The sequence below is a fragment of the Notamacropus eugenii genome, chromosome 5 (assembly GCF_028372415.1).
Source record: "Notamacropus eugenii isolate mMacEug1 chromosome 5, mMacEug1.pri_v2, whole genome shotgun sequence".
Lineage (NCBI taxonomy): Eukaryota > Metazoa > Chordata > Mammalia > Diprotodontia > Macropodidae > Notamacropus > Notamacropus eugenii.
In genome coordinates, this window is record NC_092876.1 from 222,069,567 (window position 1) to 222,087,965 (window position 18,399).

The 18,399-nt window shown below is 35.0% G+C and overlaps 1 protein-coding gene across 1 annotated transcript in view; it reads right to left on the minus strand.

Moving 5' to 3' along the window:
* Positions 1 to 18,399, minus strand: part of KCNH7 (potassium voltage-gated channel subfamily H member 7) — a 632,488-nt gene that overhangs the window by 90,666 nt on the left and 523,423 nt on the right. Inside the window, exon 7 of the mRNA XM_072612165.1 lies at positions 8,237 to 8,636. Within this exon, the coding sequence (XP_072468266.1) occupies positions 8,237 to 8,636 (400 nt within the window). The remainder of the gene's footprint in view (positions 1 to 8,236; positions 8,637 to 18,399) is intronic.

The window sequence follows — 18,399 nt, forward strand, 5'->3', positions numbered from 1 at the left end:
TTTTTCATGCTATTTCTCTGATACACCAGTTAACAAACTCTCAAAAAGGATATAAAATTAGCATGACCCGTTCTACCACTACCACTTCTAATCACTATCTTTTTAACGATTTATTTTAGAATTTGTCAATTATCATTGTTTCATCTATCCTAAGAATTGGTCTTCCCGTTCATTGGTTCTCCTCTTTTGCCCATTATATGTTAAATGACCTATTTTTTGTTCTTGGCTTTAAAAAATCAGCGTTAGCTTATTTTAATGTTTAGCACTATAAAACTTAGTTTTCATATATTATCAATAATCTCTCATTTTTTTTCCTCTCCATTATGTGCACTTCTTTCCACTTTCTATAAGTATCTTTAAGAAAAGCTAAGTTGGTCAGTGGATTCCCTATGGATCCCTTCTTGAATAAATTTCCACGCAGAATTTTAGCCCATGGGATCCTACCTTCACCTAAATCCTTTGATCTCAAAAACTAGAATAAAGTCTAACTCCAAGTCCAGCTTTCATCTCCTTCTTAACCACAAACTCTAGGAGGGAGCAGTTATCCTCTTCTCTCTTCAATCTCCATCAAAGTTCTTGCTATTTCTACCCCAGAAATGACTTTGTCCTGTTAGTAGGAATCAGATCCAAAGCAGAATTTTCCTCCATTGGGAAAGGATGAAATTATTAATAAGGTAACTTAGAAAGTTATTAGTTACTATTCTTTTGGAAGAGGGAATTCCAGGAGACCAGGGAAATTGAAGACCCCTTTCTACCCTCATCACTATTATATTATGACTTTGTACTAGGCCTGTGATCTATTTTTCCATACTCTTCATCTGTTTCCTCTTCTTGTCTAAGACATTTATAGTACATATCAATAATAAAATAACTTTTTTTCTTCCATTGTTTTATCCAAATACTTCTCACCATGATTCCTTACTCTGGTTTTTGGATTTCCTCATGAGTATTTCATATTCCTCACCCTATTTCCACCATTATCACTTTTTACCTATCCTGTTTCTTTGGAATAAAGGACATCTATTCATTTATTTTCCAGTAATGCATTGAATTTCTCCAAGCCTCAATGGTACCTATATAGTCAAATTTACCTCTTCATGTTAGAATCTTTATTTTATCTTTCTTGTTACCTAAACTTTGGGAACCTGTATATAGATATACATTCTATATTATAATATATTACATATTACTAATATGTTAATATAATATATAATATATTATAATATATATTATAAAGATATTATATAGATCGATAGATATTACTTTACCACTGGTTCCTTTCTTAGACTTTTGTGAAAGTCTAAGCCACTTTTGTGGTTCAATTACTATTTTTCCTTTGGTCTGTTATATCTATCTTAGTGAATATGCCTAGCCTATTGTCTCTTTAAACCTTTTCAGTTTAAGCACTTCCTAATTAAATTTGTAAGATATCAAGTAAATACATACTTGGTAAATGCATACTTGTCAGTCTTTGTTAAATTCCCTCACTATGGGGAATCTATTACTGTTCTCAGATACCACCTTAGTTGCTAGCTGTTCTTTCCCAATTTCAATTTTTTTCTTTCCCCTCCTTTCCCTTCAATAGAAAATAGGTAGAAAAATATTATATGAGCCATTATGATCTTCAGTTTTTTAGCCAAGACTTTATAATCTACAGTAATGCTTTCTAGGTTTCTTTCTGGCAGTATTGTTTGTGTCCACAAGAATCATGAGAACTGTTTTGACAAGTCATTGGAGGATCTTTGTTACATCTTGGATATGTGATCAAGTAAGATAGTATAACTTCTCTAATATTGTTCCCAAGTCTTCGAATAACCACAGTATCTCTGAAGAGGGATTTACTAACTACCATTATTGTATATCTTTTTCTTTTAACCCTTATGGGATGCTCTCTTACTTGATGACTTTTGTGTTTCTACTTTGTCAGTCTTTTGAGGTCAAGCAGCTGTTGCTTCTTCAGATGAGCTAACTCCTTTCCCTTCAGAAGGAATCTCAAAATTAGAGGTTTTTTTTTAAAGCTCCCAATGTATAATTGTCTTTGTCTTTCTTTTGTCCTCTGGATGACATTTTTCCAAGATTTTCTTTAACCTTCTGACAAAAGTCAAATTTGTTGTCAGCCATTTAATATCCTTTTTCTCCCATTGAAGACTTACTTCAGATTTCTTTTAGGAATATTTCATTAGCCCTGATTACTGACAGTGTGAAAAGGATTCCTTGAGTCCCTTCCCTTTTTCTTGTAGGATAGAAACCAATCTATACTTTGAACACAGCAGTTACTTGAGACAGTGGTAGAAATTTAAATATAATATTGAAAATACAAGAAAGTACACAATTCTACCTGCTTTCCATTTTTTTCTGAACCTTGTTTTTTGAATTGTTTATGAGTGCTTGTATCTCTTCCTAAATACCTCTTTAATACCTCCATAGACTTTTGTCACCACTTAACAACTTGACAGTCAAAATAACTTCCTTTCCTTTCCCTCAATAATACCAAGACAACTATATCTGTAACATTTTTTCTCCTCTCATTAGCTTTGTATTCAACAATTTGTTTTGCTTACCAATTACTCTGTTTGTTTTATTTACATTTTCTGACTTTTGTGGGTCAGGGTACTAGTGGAATTGGGAAGGCATGAGTTAACACTATCTCCCCCTCTCCCATCCCACAACAGCAGCTAGGAATATTGTGAGCAAAGAAGCAGTGGTGTAGTCTTGGGGAAGCTTGAATTGACTTGCCTCCAGATGGATTGATCTGGGATCCAACAATGGGCCCTTTAGGCAAGAAGAATATAAAAACAGTTTCTTATTGGCAACTGCTATTAATTTCTTTGCTGAAGGCTTTTACTTGCTTTCATTTTCGTGAACTGCTTACATCTGAGGATACATTTCTTTGAAGGGAGCTATTACTTTAATTTCTCTTTAACTGCCTTGGGAACTGCTTTTACCTTGGATTATATGATTTTTTTTTTATTAGATGGATTGTTGGTTTGAACCTTTAGATTCTGAGTGATCAACTGTAGCACACAGAACCACTGCACTTATTCACCTTACCTTGCTTTGCCAATGACTTGCTCTTCCTTCTTGAATTTTTCTCTTCAGGTCTTTGCCACTCAATCTTTTTTAAAATTTCTTTTAGAATGAGCTTTGCTTTATATTGAGACCTACTTTCCTTCTTCCTTCCTTTTTTTCCTTTCTTCCTTCCTTCCTTCCTTCCTTCCTTCCTTCCTTCCTTCCTTCCTTCCTTCCTTCCTTCCTTCCTTCCTTCCTTCTCTTTCTTTCCAGAACCTTAAACCCATTGCACTCTGAAGCCCATAGACTGGACAACAGTGGGTCCCTGCCCAAGCTCCACTTAATGACTGGCTTAGAATGATTATCAATAGTAACAGTTTCTGTTCCCTCCCAGGTTGATTTAGTTACTTTTTTTTCTTTTGTTCATTAAAAGGGCCATTCCCTGACTACTTCCTAAAAAGGCCTATTCACTCAATAGGTGTTACCTCCCTCCAAGTGAGTACCTGAAAAGGCCAGCCTAAGAAGGTCAAGGTCTCCCATTGTGTCCTGGGCCATTTGCAGTCATCCTGCTGAATATCTGGTCACTGGACCAAGATGGCTCAGGAGGAGAAAGTGAGGTTGATGACCTTACACAGCCCTCCCTCACTCAAAACAAAGTCAGGTGCAAGTCGTGTCATCATTTCTCTGATGTCATGGTCTTCTTCAAAACAAAGGATGAACACAGTTGAGTTCTCCACTTTCAGTCCAAGTTGTTCTCATGTAGCTTATCCCTAACTTGAGCCAGACTTCTGCTCAGATTCAATCTCTGGCCTTTTTCACAGGGGTCTACATTACTCAAAAATCACTTGTATAATTTTTTTCTACTCATTTGGCTCTAGTTCTTATCGATTCTCCTGAAACCTTCTATGAGAGCTAGGAGAAGGTTGTTTTTTTTCTTTAAATGATAGCAGTGAACCTGAGATTTAGTGCTTTGCTCTTAGATTTAGAAACAGAGGAATTAAATTTGAATGCCAACTCTGTCACTAGTTTTATGACTTTAGGAAGTAACATCATTTGTGGGCCTCAGTTTCCTCATCTGAAAATGAAATGTTGGCTTAGATGACCTCAAAGTCTCTTCCAGGTCTATATCCTATGAGCCTGTGATCCACTATATTTGGACTCTGTTATGGTCCCCAAAGTGGTACATGACAAAGCAAAATTTAATTCTGTTAAATACCAAAGAAACAAAAATGAGAAGGGGAACTAGATCAAACTAAGTACATAGAAAGGAAAGAACACAATGTTGAGGGGATTGAAGAAATGATTTTCTTAATTATCTGAAGGAGGGAAAGAGACTGATCAACTATTCTAGGGAAACTACAGATGTTATTATTATTGAAAAGTTTTGATGAAGGAGTCAGCAGTAACTATACTGATTCATATGCTTAATTTCTCACGTCTACAAAATATGAGAATAATTTACCTCTGTTTCATGGGCATCCTTGAATAGAATGTGAAAAGTGAATACACAGGTTGTTACAAATTGTATTTTATAGCAGACTAGCTTTATAGTCATATAACTGACAGAAGTATATATAGTGAATATAAAATTCCATTGTGCTTTTATCTGTTGAAAAAAAATTGACTTGGTAGAAAAATTCAGGATTAAAGGCTCTCCTTTAACAAGCTATCTCTTTTGCTTATGTTAGAAAAGACTACAAATGATTGCTTGATATATGCAACAACATAAATAGGTGACGATATTTTGATTATTAGTATCAATTGAGGCATAAAACAAGGAAATGTATACCACACAATGATGCTTTTTGTCATGGAGTATGTTCAGAGGAGTATCTAATTGGGAGATTCCCTGACCATCTGGTCAAATTTTCCATATGCTACTTTAAAGGGATGACATTGTGCTAATGAAATCAATCCCTGGAACATTGAGGAATCTCCTAACAAAGGATCATAATCACTCAAATGAGACTAGACTAACTAGTCAAATAGGAAAAACTAAGTGGATAAAAATGTAATGCAGTTGGATTTGCAGCTTGTGGAGATGGTTTAGCTGTATACGTAGGTTGGATATCTAAAAGGATAATGAACGAGGTCTAAAGTTGAATAAGATGCAGACAGTGGGCAGGATTGTGTTTGGAAAATTCCATAAAGTTTTCAATGACTGTAAGCTTCTTTCTGAAACAAATACTCATCTTTTGTAATATCAATATTCTTCTGGTGAAGGCAACCAATAATAGAATATCAGAATATTTATGGTATCAATTTCAGCTTAGTCAAAGGCATTGGTGGGTGCAAGTATACCGAAAGTTATTATCAACAGTGAACTGCAAGCAAAAAACAGCGTAGTATATCACATATATATGTATATTGCACATGTATAATATATATATATATACATATATATATATCACATCCAAAGGGATTTATGACTAGAAAAGGAGGTGAACCATTTATATAATATAGTAAGAGTCAAGGTAAACAAATAAACTGCCTGTGTACTGCACAGGTACCTATGTAACGTCAAGAGAGCTAGAGGGAATTTCAGTGGACTGATCATGGAATATCTATAGGAGGGCTAACATATGAGGGTCACATAGAGTGAGATGACATGGATGATTTGTTTCTTCATTATAGGAAGGAATACCCATATTGATAAGATTACAGATCAGTGGAATATTTAGCTGGAGAAAAGCAAAGCACTTTGCAAAATGTTTATTAAATGCATGCTAAGCAGCAAAGGGGATATAAAAATAAACCAGACAAGCCATTGCCCTTGAAAGCAGTTTCCAACCCAGTAGGGAAGAGAAAATACCAATAACTATAAAACAGAGTAGAATATTGTAGGTCTATAAGGATTATAAAGTGCTATGAGAGTTCAAAGAGATTAGATTTCCCAGTTGGAATAAAGGGGTGGAATAGGGAAGGATTCATTAAAGACTTATCATTTGAACTGGACTTGTAAGGAGGGTTTAGATTTCAGCAGGAGGAAATGGAGGAATTTAGGCATCAGAAACAATTTGACCAAGAGTGCTAGCCAGAAAACAGAGTTACAGTGAACTCAAGCCCAGTTTGGCTTAAGAATAGAATATCTGAAAGGGAATAGTTTATTGGAAATAATATTGGAAAAGTAGTCTAGTACCTATATTTCAGAAGGCATTGAATGACAGAATAAAACATTTTGACTTAATTCAGTGGACAGTGGGGAATCACTAAAGGTTTTTGGACGGATGAATAACATAATCAGAATCTTTAGAATGGATTAGTTTTGGGAGAGGCTATAGGCAGGGAGATTTGTGAGGGGAAAAGTAATCAAGCATCTACTTATTCTAATGTTTTGTTTATTTATCATTAATAAGAGGAGAGAGGCAGCGTGCCTTAGTGGATAGAGAATGCCTTGGAGCCAGGAAGACCTGAGGTCAAGTTTCACCTCTGGTTCATACTGACTGTGGGAAACTGGATAAATCACTTCCCTTAGTCCTCCCAGGAATTCTCTAAAGTAATAAAGTATAGAGAAGGTGCTGTCTGCATTGATAGAAGGAATACCCTCTCCTGGGATTTCCTTATTTCAAATGAAATCCTAACTCTAGTCTTTTGATGACCCTGAAGAGTAGGGAGCTTAGTTCATCAGAAGTAGTTATAAAGCCCCAACAATCTGCCTGATTAAAAAAAAAATGTATCACAAACATAATTTATTACTGAGGCAATTATTTATCAAGGCAGCTAAATGGTACAATGGATAGAATTCTGGTCTAGAGTCAAGAAGATTTGAGTTCATATTTGGCTTTAGACTTTTACTAATTATGTGATTCTGGGAAAGTAACAACCTCTGTTTACCTCAGTATTCTGAACTGTAAAGTGGAGATAGTAGAAGCACCTATGTGCTAGGGTTGTTGAGACAATCAAAGGAGATAATTTTTGTAAAGTGGGTAGCACAGTGCCTGGCACACAGTAAGCTCTATATAAATGTAATTATTTATATCATAATCATCATCACCGTGACTTGGCCAACCCCCCAATCCTCAATATTTCTTTTCAGTTTAAGTGATAGTTCCTGACAAGGACAATGACTGTTTCTTGGTTGGTTGTTCTGCCCCATTCATAGCTCATTGATTTTATCTTACTTGGTTTTCTGTTTATACTAAAGCCTTTAAAATGTTAAGCCGCTCCTATCACTCTTTGATGGTAGGAAACAAGGGCAAATATTTAGAGGAAAAACAGGGATACATACTTCAAGCAGGTCAGAATGTAAATAAATTATGTTTAACAATTGCTTTTTTACAGTATTCTGAATAAACACATCCTGTTCTTTGTGAATATTAATTTGATTAATGCTTGTGTTCCCTTGATAACTCTACTTTATATGACTATGAAGAGCACAAATTTCAGTACTTTCTTTTTTTTACATCTTTATTTTAGAAAAATTTGGTTTCTAAATCAAGGTAGTTTGTCCCTTTGGAATTTCTTTACAAGGCAGGCAATTGTTTAAGGACAAACTCCTGGTTCTCTCCAACCATCTGTGGGTATTATGCATGTATTTTACAAGTGCCATAACTACTAGTAGCTGGGATAAACTTCTGTTTATTGATATACTCCATAGGAATTGGTAATCTAAAGTTGATAATTTTAAACTACTGTCTTGTAGTAATACTACCCCTTTAGTGGTTCTGAAATGTGAACTCATGAGATTTTTCACCTCAAAGAATGCTGAAGTGGTTCAAAACTGATGGCCATCATATTAACCCACTGCAACTATGGTTGTCCTCACTTTCCCCCACCCCTGACTTTCTGGTGCAATATCACAAGTAGATGACCTATCATTCAATGCCTAAGGAAAAAGTCTTATACCTCTGCAAAAGTGGAATCACAAGATTATCTTTTGCATTCAAACAAGCCTCTACCTGAGAAGGAAATACTTCCTGAAAAAGAAAGTCTCTGGCAGTAAAATAAAGAACACCATATAAAACTATTCCATTCCAGAATTCTAAGAATAATGTAATTCCAATTTTATTCTGGTGGTATGCTTAGGTCCTAATAACCTTTGATTGTTTTTATAGTGTCTGCTTTGGAATAAGTCAGATCCCATAGAACAAAAAACATCTGATAATGTTCCAGTGCACCCACAATTTTCCTCACTTATCTTTCTCCCCTTCCTTTATCCACAACAGACTTATCCTAGAATTATCAATATAGTCATTCTATTTGTTAATCAGATAGAAATTTTACTTACAGCCAATCAACATGACACAAATGGAAAAGATTTTCTCCGAATTGGTGTTAGGAGACACATTCCCGAATCCTACACTTGTTAAACTGCTGAAGGTAAAGTAAAGTGCTGTAACATATTTGTCTTTAATGGATGGTCCAGAGCTTGCATCACTTTGATTGTAACGTTTTCCAATTTGTTGTCCTAAGGTATCCAACCATCCAATTTTGTCAATCAGGTAGGGTCTTTCTACATTGCCAATGGCATACCAAATGCAAGCCAGCCAATGTGCAATTAATGCAAATATGCACATGAGAAGCATGAGAACAGCAGCACCATATTCCGAATATCGGTCCAATTTCCGTGCCACTCTCACCAATCGCAGAAGCCTAGCTGTCTTCAAAAGGCCAATTAGTGTTGTGGTCTGCAGAAACAAATATGCAACATCAGAAAGTGTTACTACTCAGGAGGAGGCATGTTCCCAAATGGTAAATCCAAGTTTAAAAATGCTTTCAAGTAAAAGATGAAATTATAATAGTGAGCTTTAATTAAATATTCATTTCATTTTCTTTGATAAAATCCTGAACCACCACATTGTGAGACAGGTTGCAAAGAGACAATTTGCTGCACAGCAAGGAAAGGACATGCTAAGAACTGGTTATATTGGATAGTATGCATAATTGATAGACTTTAATCCTAGACTAGGAATCTATCTTTGTATGAGAATTAAACAATTATATGGTGACTGTTTAACATACTTCAGTTTCTAGATGTCACAGATGACCATATATCTCTAATAATATAATTATTATTGACCAGTATCTAATAGTAAGACAGGGATATGCAATAAAAGGACATTTAAGTGGGTATTTGGCCTTGAAATCTGCTAACTGTAAATTTTATATTAGTTTCTTAGATTTCCTAAACCATGTCAATTATTAGGACTATATAATCCACGGGGTGGGTAATCATTCCGCAGTTACATGGTAGTTACCAATCAGTTATTGAGTCATTTTATCTTTACCCTACTGTGAATACTTATTTCACAGAATACCTCCAACTGAATTAAGAATCATAATCACCACCTTAAAAAAGAATGTAAAGTTGAATGTAAACATTGAAAGTTATCTTTTTATAATCACTAAAAAAAAAAGCAACAAAACCCTCCTAGTTCAAAGAAAAGCCTTTCTTTTAAAAGAGATGCTAAAATAAATTTAATTGTGTATTTTCTTTGGATACTCTAGCACTATACTGGGCAAAGATAGTAGAATATCCTCTTTAAGATTCTTTCTGATAGTCTACTGAAGTAGAGGTGTACTCATTTTAGCTGGCACGTAGCAATTTTCTTCTTTAAGGAAATGCATAGTTAAGAGATGCGTCCTTTCCAGGAATTCTGATGTCTATTACATTGTGTTGCACTGTGTCAGATACCATGGGATAGAGAGTGTAGGCAGGGTAGAGAGAAGGAAAGAGGAGCTGAGAAGGAGAAGTTTTTAATAAGCACAACCCTTCTCAATGTCTGAAAAGAGAGACTGAGGTAGAAGTGGCCTACTTCCTCTTGCTGGAAGGTGCGTTTTCACTGTCATCCCCTGGGCATTTCATTTAGTAAGGTATGGATTCTGAAATTAAATAGGACCTTTGAGTTCTGAAAAGAAGTAATATAGCTTCCAATTTATCTAACTTTGCCCCCTAAGGCTCTGCTCTTGTAAGAGGAGGTAACATCTGCCTTCTAGCCCTGTGCACAAACCACCAGAGACTTTGAAAGGCAGAGATGTGAACTGGCTACGCATTCTGTTTATCATGTTGACAGCAGGAATTTCCCTGGCTCACTCACTAGTTCTCTTCTGCTTTTATTGTGAGTATTTCCCCCTACTTGTACTGTGACCCATTTATTTGTTACATAATTGGAGAAATATTTGAGATTTGTTATTTGACACTGCTATATCCGTAGTTGCTTGGGGGCAAACTGCTATATTGACCTAAAAATAAATAAAATATAATTTTGAAAAACACTAGGCAAGCAGTTATTTAAAGGAAATGCTTCAAAATAAATATGAAGTGCTTTTTTGTAACATACTAAGGTGAATGGATAAAAACAACTCTTGTAGCTACAAAGATGGTAACTCTAAAAAGATACTTCATTTACAAATGGAAAAAGTCTCTTGAGCGGACAATAATAATAATAATAAATCATCCAGTGTCATTGGCCTGTTCTAAGGTTATTCATAAATTAAAAGAAATAATCATTAAACATCAGAAGTCATCAAGTGCACCAAACACACAAATTGATAAGACAAACATAGCAAAGGTGAATGTGGGACTGGGAGGGACACGGTGTAGGGTCATGTATCTTCACATAATTTCTATTATTCATAGAAAATGAGTATGTAGAACCAACCACAGTTGCAGAATTTACTCTGAAATCATTACTAAGCAGTTGGTCTAGGTCTCTGCTGAATTATAAGGGTGAATAAAAATTGACTTCAACTATGAGAGAAGTTCTCTTGTGGCTCAGTAATATGTGCCTGAATGCAATTACTTATGCTCATCTGACAAGGTAAAAAATGGATCTGCCTCTTATCTATTGTTACCCTGTTGATACCAACACACCTGAGCATTCTTTGTTAATCACTGTGGTATACCACAGTATCACCAAAAGATAATTATTTTTATATTATAGATGACATTTTGTATTAAAATAGCACTTTTTATCTTCAGTGGCTTTAAATACTTAATTCTCATAACACTCTGGCAAAGACTGGAGGTTTATTGTCCCAGTTTACAGATGAAGGTTAAGTGATTGTCTTCAAACCTCAGAGGAATAACAAGGGAAGAACTTGAATTCTCAGATCCCTGCCTCATCACTCTAGCCACTTAATTGTGTTTCTTCTAATAGACATATTTGGAGAATGAATATCCAGGGAAAACCAACAGCTTTCGAAGTCTGCCCTGAACATTTTTTTGAAGCTTCAGCCAATCTTACTGGTGAACATTATCTTGCTCAGAATGGTAGAACCCACTTATATTTGCTTGATATTAAAGGATGTAATTAACACCTACCTCTCAGATTAATCATATTCTATTTGCTGAAGATGGTTTTGTTTTGGTGATATAGTTTATCCTACAGTATATTCAAATTTATGTAGTAACCAGTTGTGTTTGTAATTATCAGTTGTATTTGTAATTTTCATTTAGGAAAACATTCTTTTTAAATGAAACTATATAATAACTCATATCTAATCGATAGAGAAGTTACTTACAGGAAGTGAAGAATTGTCTTGTAAGTATTCTTTCCCTTCTTTCAAGACTCAATTTAGATGCCAACTCCTCCATGAAATCTTCTCTAGTGTCCCCAGGTATGAATGATATTTCCACTGAGAAATTTCCCATAAAACTTTGAATATTTCCTTTGCAATTTCTGCAATTCTACCTTGTATCAAGATTTATATTTCCCCACTATTAGGTTGTGAACTCCTTGATTGAAAGAAGTTTCCTGTCGTTAGATCCTCAGCATTTGGTCTGAGGCACTTAATAAAAATTTATCCAACTGCTGACTTTTTTACTTTGAATAAGTATTAGTTATTTTATTAATAAGTTTTTAATTATTTATCTTATTTTTTATAATTTTATATAATTGTTTACTTAATAAGTATTAGTTACATCAGAGAATTAGTTCTTTGAATTAGAATTCAGCACATATTCATCTAGCTCCTACAAGGTATAAGTCATCTTTCCTGGCTGTAGTTACTGTAGTTGAGCTTTGTCAGTAGAGATCCTCTTGTAAGGACTATACAGTGCAGTAGAAAGTAATAAATATTGGGGGAAATCAAGGAAATAGATTATTGAAATGGCACAGTATATAAAGAAGTGAATGGTTGGGCAATGGAACAACACCAAACAAAAGATATCTTTTTAATCTTTTGATTTGTGAAAAAAAGATAAAACGAATATGGACAGTTCCTCAAATTCACAGAGTCAGAATAACCATCTAATGCATATTGGAACTAACAATTGCTTTTAAATGATTGAATGAGATTTTAAACTTTTCATGCCAGAATACCAGGGACTTAAAGGATACTTTGTTGAGTTTTATTTTAATACATATAGTCAGAATTGGCTTCTTCTGTGAAATGTCTATTCTTCTAGGTATTCAATTATGTTGATTTTCTGAATAGTGTATGAATTCTATCTAATTTCAACAGCTTTTAAATATCAGCCGTCCATGTCCATATTTTCAAAAATCACAGAGAGTTCTTTATCTTTGATATAGAATTTTTGTGATAAGATAATCTCAGAATTGGAAGCTAATTTGGAGTCCACTTAGTCCAACCCTCCTTGATTATCTTGAGTATCCCCATAAATGGTGATGTAGTCTTTGCTTTATCACCTTTGCATTTAATTTATTACCCTTTGCATTTAATCTTTGTAATGTCATGGATTCTTCTAGAAGTCCTGTGAAGTACATATGCCCCTTCTCAGAATAATGTTTCTAAATGAACAGAATCAAATACATTTAATTCCAAAGGAAATCAATTATATTGAAATATAGTTATAAAAATTATTTTTTAAAGTTTACAAACCCCAGGTTAAGAATTCCTGAATTAATGAAAACATGCTACATTCAGAGGCTGCCTGTTCCCCTTGTAGGCATTTTCTCCATTGAGCCAGATGCCTGTAATTTGTAATCTTAGAAAATTTCCCCGGGGGGATTGAGAGGTTAAATGATTATCCATGGTCACACATCTAACATGTGCTAAGAGGAGGACTGGAACCCAGGTCTGATTCCAGATCAACCCCCTCTTTCTACTATACTGCATTACCTTTCTATCTAGAGATTGTAGGACTATAAAAAGGTTCCCAAATGAAAACTTAATATGTTCTAAACTAAGCTGAGTAAATCCCATTTATGAGACAGAAGTTATGCCCAAGAATTCGCCATTACGCTCTACTTTCAAATACTCAATGAACTATAATGCACAAAAATCTGTGGGTGTGACAAATTCTGTGACTACATTAAAAAAAATTTCCTAAAACTTTGTATTTCAAATTTGAGCTTTTTGGTTTTTGTTCTATATTGTCCTACAGGTAGATGAAAAGTGGAATCAAACTTTTTTTTTTTGATTTTATTGTTAATTTATAAATAAGGAAGCAGAAACATTAAGCTATTCATTGTCATGATAAAGGATGGAAGACTGAAAGACAACCAAAAACTCCAATGCAATCTGGTCTGTCTTTTCACAATGCTATAAATTCAAATTTTTAGTGGGTAGCAAATGGCAGGTCAATGCTTCTTGTTTAATTTGGATCTCATTCCAAATTATTCTTCAGATCTGTTGCTCATTGTAGCTTCCCAGTTAAGGAGCAAGAGCCAATATAACAAAGTCAGTCGGTGTTCATATTAGAAACTGAATTCATACATTATTTGTTCTTATCCACTGCTTAACCTTATATGTCATGTTACTTTTCCATTGCCATCTCAGAAAAGAATCGAGAGGTTGTAAGGAACTTTAGAAAATCACCAGTATGAAATAGTATAAGGTACACTGGATTCTAGACCCAGCTCTTCTACTTCATACTCATAAACATATGTGATCTAGGGCAAATGACTTCATATAGCCATGTCTCCATTTCCTCATTTGCAAAATTAGAGGACTTTGGTCAAGTGATCCATTCCAACTCTATAGTTTTATGACATGCTCTACAGTCCTTCCATTAGGTTTACCCACTGGAAAGACCTCAAAGACATATGAAAACTATTACATAATCAAAGACTCTCAGAAAAGGAAATTTTATAACTTTCAGAAACTTATTACAGTGTTTAACAGCCATCACTGTTAGGAAATTCTTTCATATAGCTGACCTAAATCCATTAGGCTAAAGGTTAATCACAGTTGTTTTAGTTTGTTCTGTTCATAATGGAGATAAAAACTGTTTGCCTTCAATACAATTATACTATGACAATATATTTACACTATAGTATATATGTATATTTAATATATCTACCCATTAGCAAACAAGATAATGGGAAGAAATGAAATGGTGCATTTGATATAAGATTTTTATTATATAAACTAAGTGTGTTCAGACATAAAAATAAAACACCATATGCTTGATTACCAATGGATAATATATAAATGATGGATATATATGTGTACACCCATATTTATTTATGTACACCCATATGTAGATCTATCCATTTAAAGGCAAAGCTCACTGGAGTAGTGCTTCATCCACACTCCTGTTCAGGAAGTAAGCAAATAACATTGATCTGTAATTCAACTATAATCTTATAGATTTTGTAAGACTTTACTGCTAGCCTCAGCATGAACCAAAAGAAAATAGTTTCTGTAATAATGACAATAATGGCTGAAATTTATACAACACTTTAAGGTTTACAGAGTACTTTCCTCATAACCATTTCAAGAAGTAGTTAGCATACATATTATTACACCCATTTTACAGTTGAAGTAACTTAGAATATAAGTGACTTGTTCATGGTCACAAAGATATAGGAGTTAGACTCGGGTCAGGATCACCTGATTTCCAAGTCAGAGCTGTTTTCACTACACCATGCTGCTTTCTATAAATCCAGACTACAAAACCTTAGTAGTTTATGTGTAGATACAGTAATGTATCTTTCTATGTGTGCATGAAAATATTCAAAGATTTGCTAGGAAAATGGACAAATTCTATTATTATGGTTGTAAAACTATGGTGCATCTAAGAAGTTTCCCCTTTCTCCTTATTGTTTTATATAATTCAGTATTTTAGCATTAGCTCAAATCTCGCTGATCTAGACTAATGACAAAGAGTTAAAACATGCATAATTATTTGCTGATATATTTGTGCACATTCATTTGCCTTTGGAATATGTTTTGGTACTTTGAATTGGATATAGGTTTGTCAGTTGTGTGAGGAATTTCCTTTCAACCAATAAGTGAAGCCATGTTATAGAGATGCTTCTGAGGAAGAATCTAGGAATATGGATGATTTTCTTGAACTAATGACTGCTAAACTACTTTGTGGCACACTCAGTGATGTGTGTGTATCAGTGTAATGTAAAGGATCTGCATAAATGGAATTTATTTTTCTTAAGCTTTCCCTGAATTGGGGTTGATTAGGTATTTGAATTTTCAAAATGTTATTGATGGGATGCATGTAGATTACATGAAAAGAAAGTATAAATAGAAAGGGCAGAGATAGCAATAATCTAATAATAAATAAATGTGAGCTAATTATTGATCATGGAAACGATCCATAAGGCAAGTACTTGAGCAGAGTTCTTCAGCTGGTACTAATTATTAATAATTGATAATTTCCACTGGTGAGCCAAAATGGAAAAGACAGTCCTGAATATGAAAATTACTTCTGTCATCATTGACAAATCAATCAATAAGCATTTGTTAATAATAATAGTTAATAATATTTTATTAATTTATTTATGTTAATGATAATAAAAGCACATTTACATAGTGCCTCAAGGCTTGTAAAGTATTTTACAAATATTTTCTGATTTGATCCTCACAAGAACTTTGGGAGGTAGGTGCTATTATTGTCCCCAATTTATTGATAAGGAAACAGGCTGAAAAATGTTAAGTGAATTGCCCAAAGATACAAAGCCAGTAAGTCTCTGACTTAAATTCAGGATTTTCTGACTCTGTTTCTAGTGTTCTATCCACTGTGCCACTTAGCTGCACTTAATATGTAAGTAAGTACTTACTGTGTACCAGGCACTATGTTAAATATTGGAGATGCAAAGAAAGTTAAGAACAATTTCTCACCTCAAGGAGCTCACATTCTAATGGGGAAGACAATATGCAAACAACTTTGTAATTTCAAATATATAGATTCGTGTGTATACACATATACATACAGATATGTGTATATACATACACACATATTATATAGAGATAGGTAATCTCAGAGGGAAGGCACTAGCATTAAGTGGAAATGAGAAAAAATCATGGAAGGTGGGATTTTAACTAAGTCTTGAAGGAAGCAGGAGATAGAGTGAAGAGGGAGAACATTACAGGCATGAGAGACAACCAGTGCAATTGCATGGAGTTGGGAAATCAAGTGTCTTATATGAGGAATAACCTAGAGGCCAGTTTTGTACATAGAATAAGACTGGAAAGGTATGAAGGAGCTGGGTTACAAAGGCCTTCAAAAATTAGAGAATTTTATATTTGATTTTGGAGATAATAGGGAGTCAATGGAATTCAGTGGAGAAAAGTGACATGGTCACTGGTGACAAGGTGACCTGCACTTCAGGGAGGTCACTTTGATAGCTGAATGGAATTGGAAGACAGAGGGAGACCAACCAAAACGTTATTGCTCTTACAGGTTTAATGTGATAATGACTTGTACCAGTGTCGTGGGAGTTGTCAGAGAAGAGGAGGGGGAATATAGGAGAGATTTTTTAAAGTTAGAATAACAGGGCTTGGAAACAGAATGTAAGGGGGTGCTGAATAAGAGGAGAAGTCAGTAAGATACTTTGGGTATGAATTTGGGTGACTGGAGAGATGGTGGTTCCCTTGACAAGAATAGAGAAGGCAAGAAAAGGAGAGCATTTTTGGGAAAAGATACAAGTTCAGTTTTGGGCATATAGAGTTTAAGATGTCTATGGGACATACTATTTGAAATATCTAATTAGCGATTGAAGATATGAGACTAGAGAGAAGTTAAGGCCTGGATAAATAGACTTGAGAATTTTCCACAGAGGGATGGGAGACAGTGTTGGAGAAGACTGGATGGAATGGGATTACATATGTAGGATATGGAGGCTACTTTGGTGGCAAAGAGAAGGCCCATTTCTTTATGCAGGACTGGCAAAGGAGAAGATAGTGGGGAATAGCATCTGAATGATATGAGAACAGGAAGAGGGCATACGAGGGAGCTCTTGACAAATGTTCTCAATTTTTTAAAAGTGAAATATGAGACAGGATTTTTAGGGCAGAGGATTGAGGGAGGGGGAGCCTTGGGAGGTTTGAGGAGAGTTGAAAATTTTACAAAAGCCACTATGGTAAGTGTAATAAGAATTCATTAGGGAGATATGGAAAGATCGCCTAGTTGCAGAGAAGGCTTTTTTGAAATTATGTAACAAATGTACAAATTTATGTAACAAATTTGTAGTGGATGTGGTCAGCATGGTTTGTGATTTTCTCTATCTCTGTTCAGCAGCTCAAGAAAGAGATCAAAGGTGGGACAGTGTGAGTAATATAAGGCTGGAGTTTGGTGGGGCAAGACAGGTGAAAGGAAAAAGAAGTTTAAGAGACTCAAGAGTGGAAAACAGCATAGAAATAAACTGGTCCTCCAAGAGGTTAAGATGTTTACTTGTGTCTGACACTTTGTGACCCTCTTTGGGATTTTCTTGGTAGAGATGTTGGAGTGGTTTGCTATTTCTTCTTCAGCTTATTTTACAGATGAGAAAACTGAGGCAAAAGAGTGATGGGACTTGCCCAAGGTCACACAGCTCATAAATGTCTGATGTCAGATTTGAACTCAGAAAGATGAGTTTTCCTGACTCCAGGTCTGGCACTATCTACTGTGCCACCTAGCCACCCCAGAGGAGAGTATAGTCAGTGCATGGGTGATGGCTTGGAAAAGAACAGAGTGGTGGAGAAATTGTAGGTCGTGGTGAGGACAGGGACCACGGTTAGGGATTGTAAGACAGAGTGAAAGATGGATAGAGAAAAGATTATGATCAAATAAAGGAATTTCACAGTTCATGGACACAGAGGGGGAACATTTGTGAGTGATGGCAAGATTTTAAAGTACAACCATCTCATTTTGTTGCTAACATAAGGTAAAGGGGTAGGTCATGGAAAATGAGCAAATTGAAACTCAGAAATTAGGATGTTTAAGTATCAATATGTATGTTAATCTGATATGATAGAAGGGCAGAAGTCAGGAAGGAGAGAAGACTGTTAGCCTGGCATTGACCTTCTTCAGGAAGGCAGGGTAGTATCTGGGCTTCAGTAGATAGCAGTTACTAAGAATCATGATTAGGTAATTTAGCATAAACTTAATGAACCTCAAAGAAGGAGAGGTTACTGAGTGATGACAATGGAAGGAGTGTCTGAAAGTGGTAATGGGGACCAATGTGTTGGTGGTGGGGTGGTGGAATAATGAATGAAAATGCAGCAATGTTGTTCTGGAAGATGTCTCATCAGAATGGAGCTGAGTGC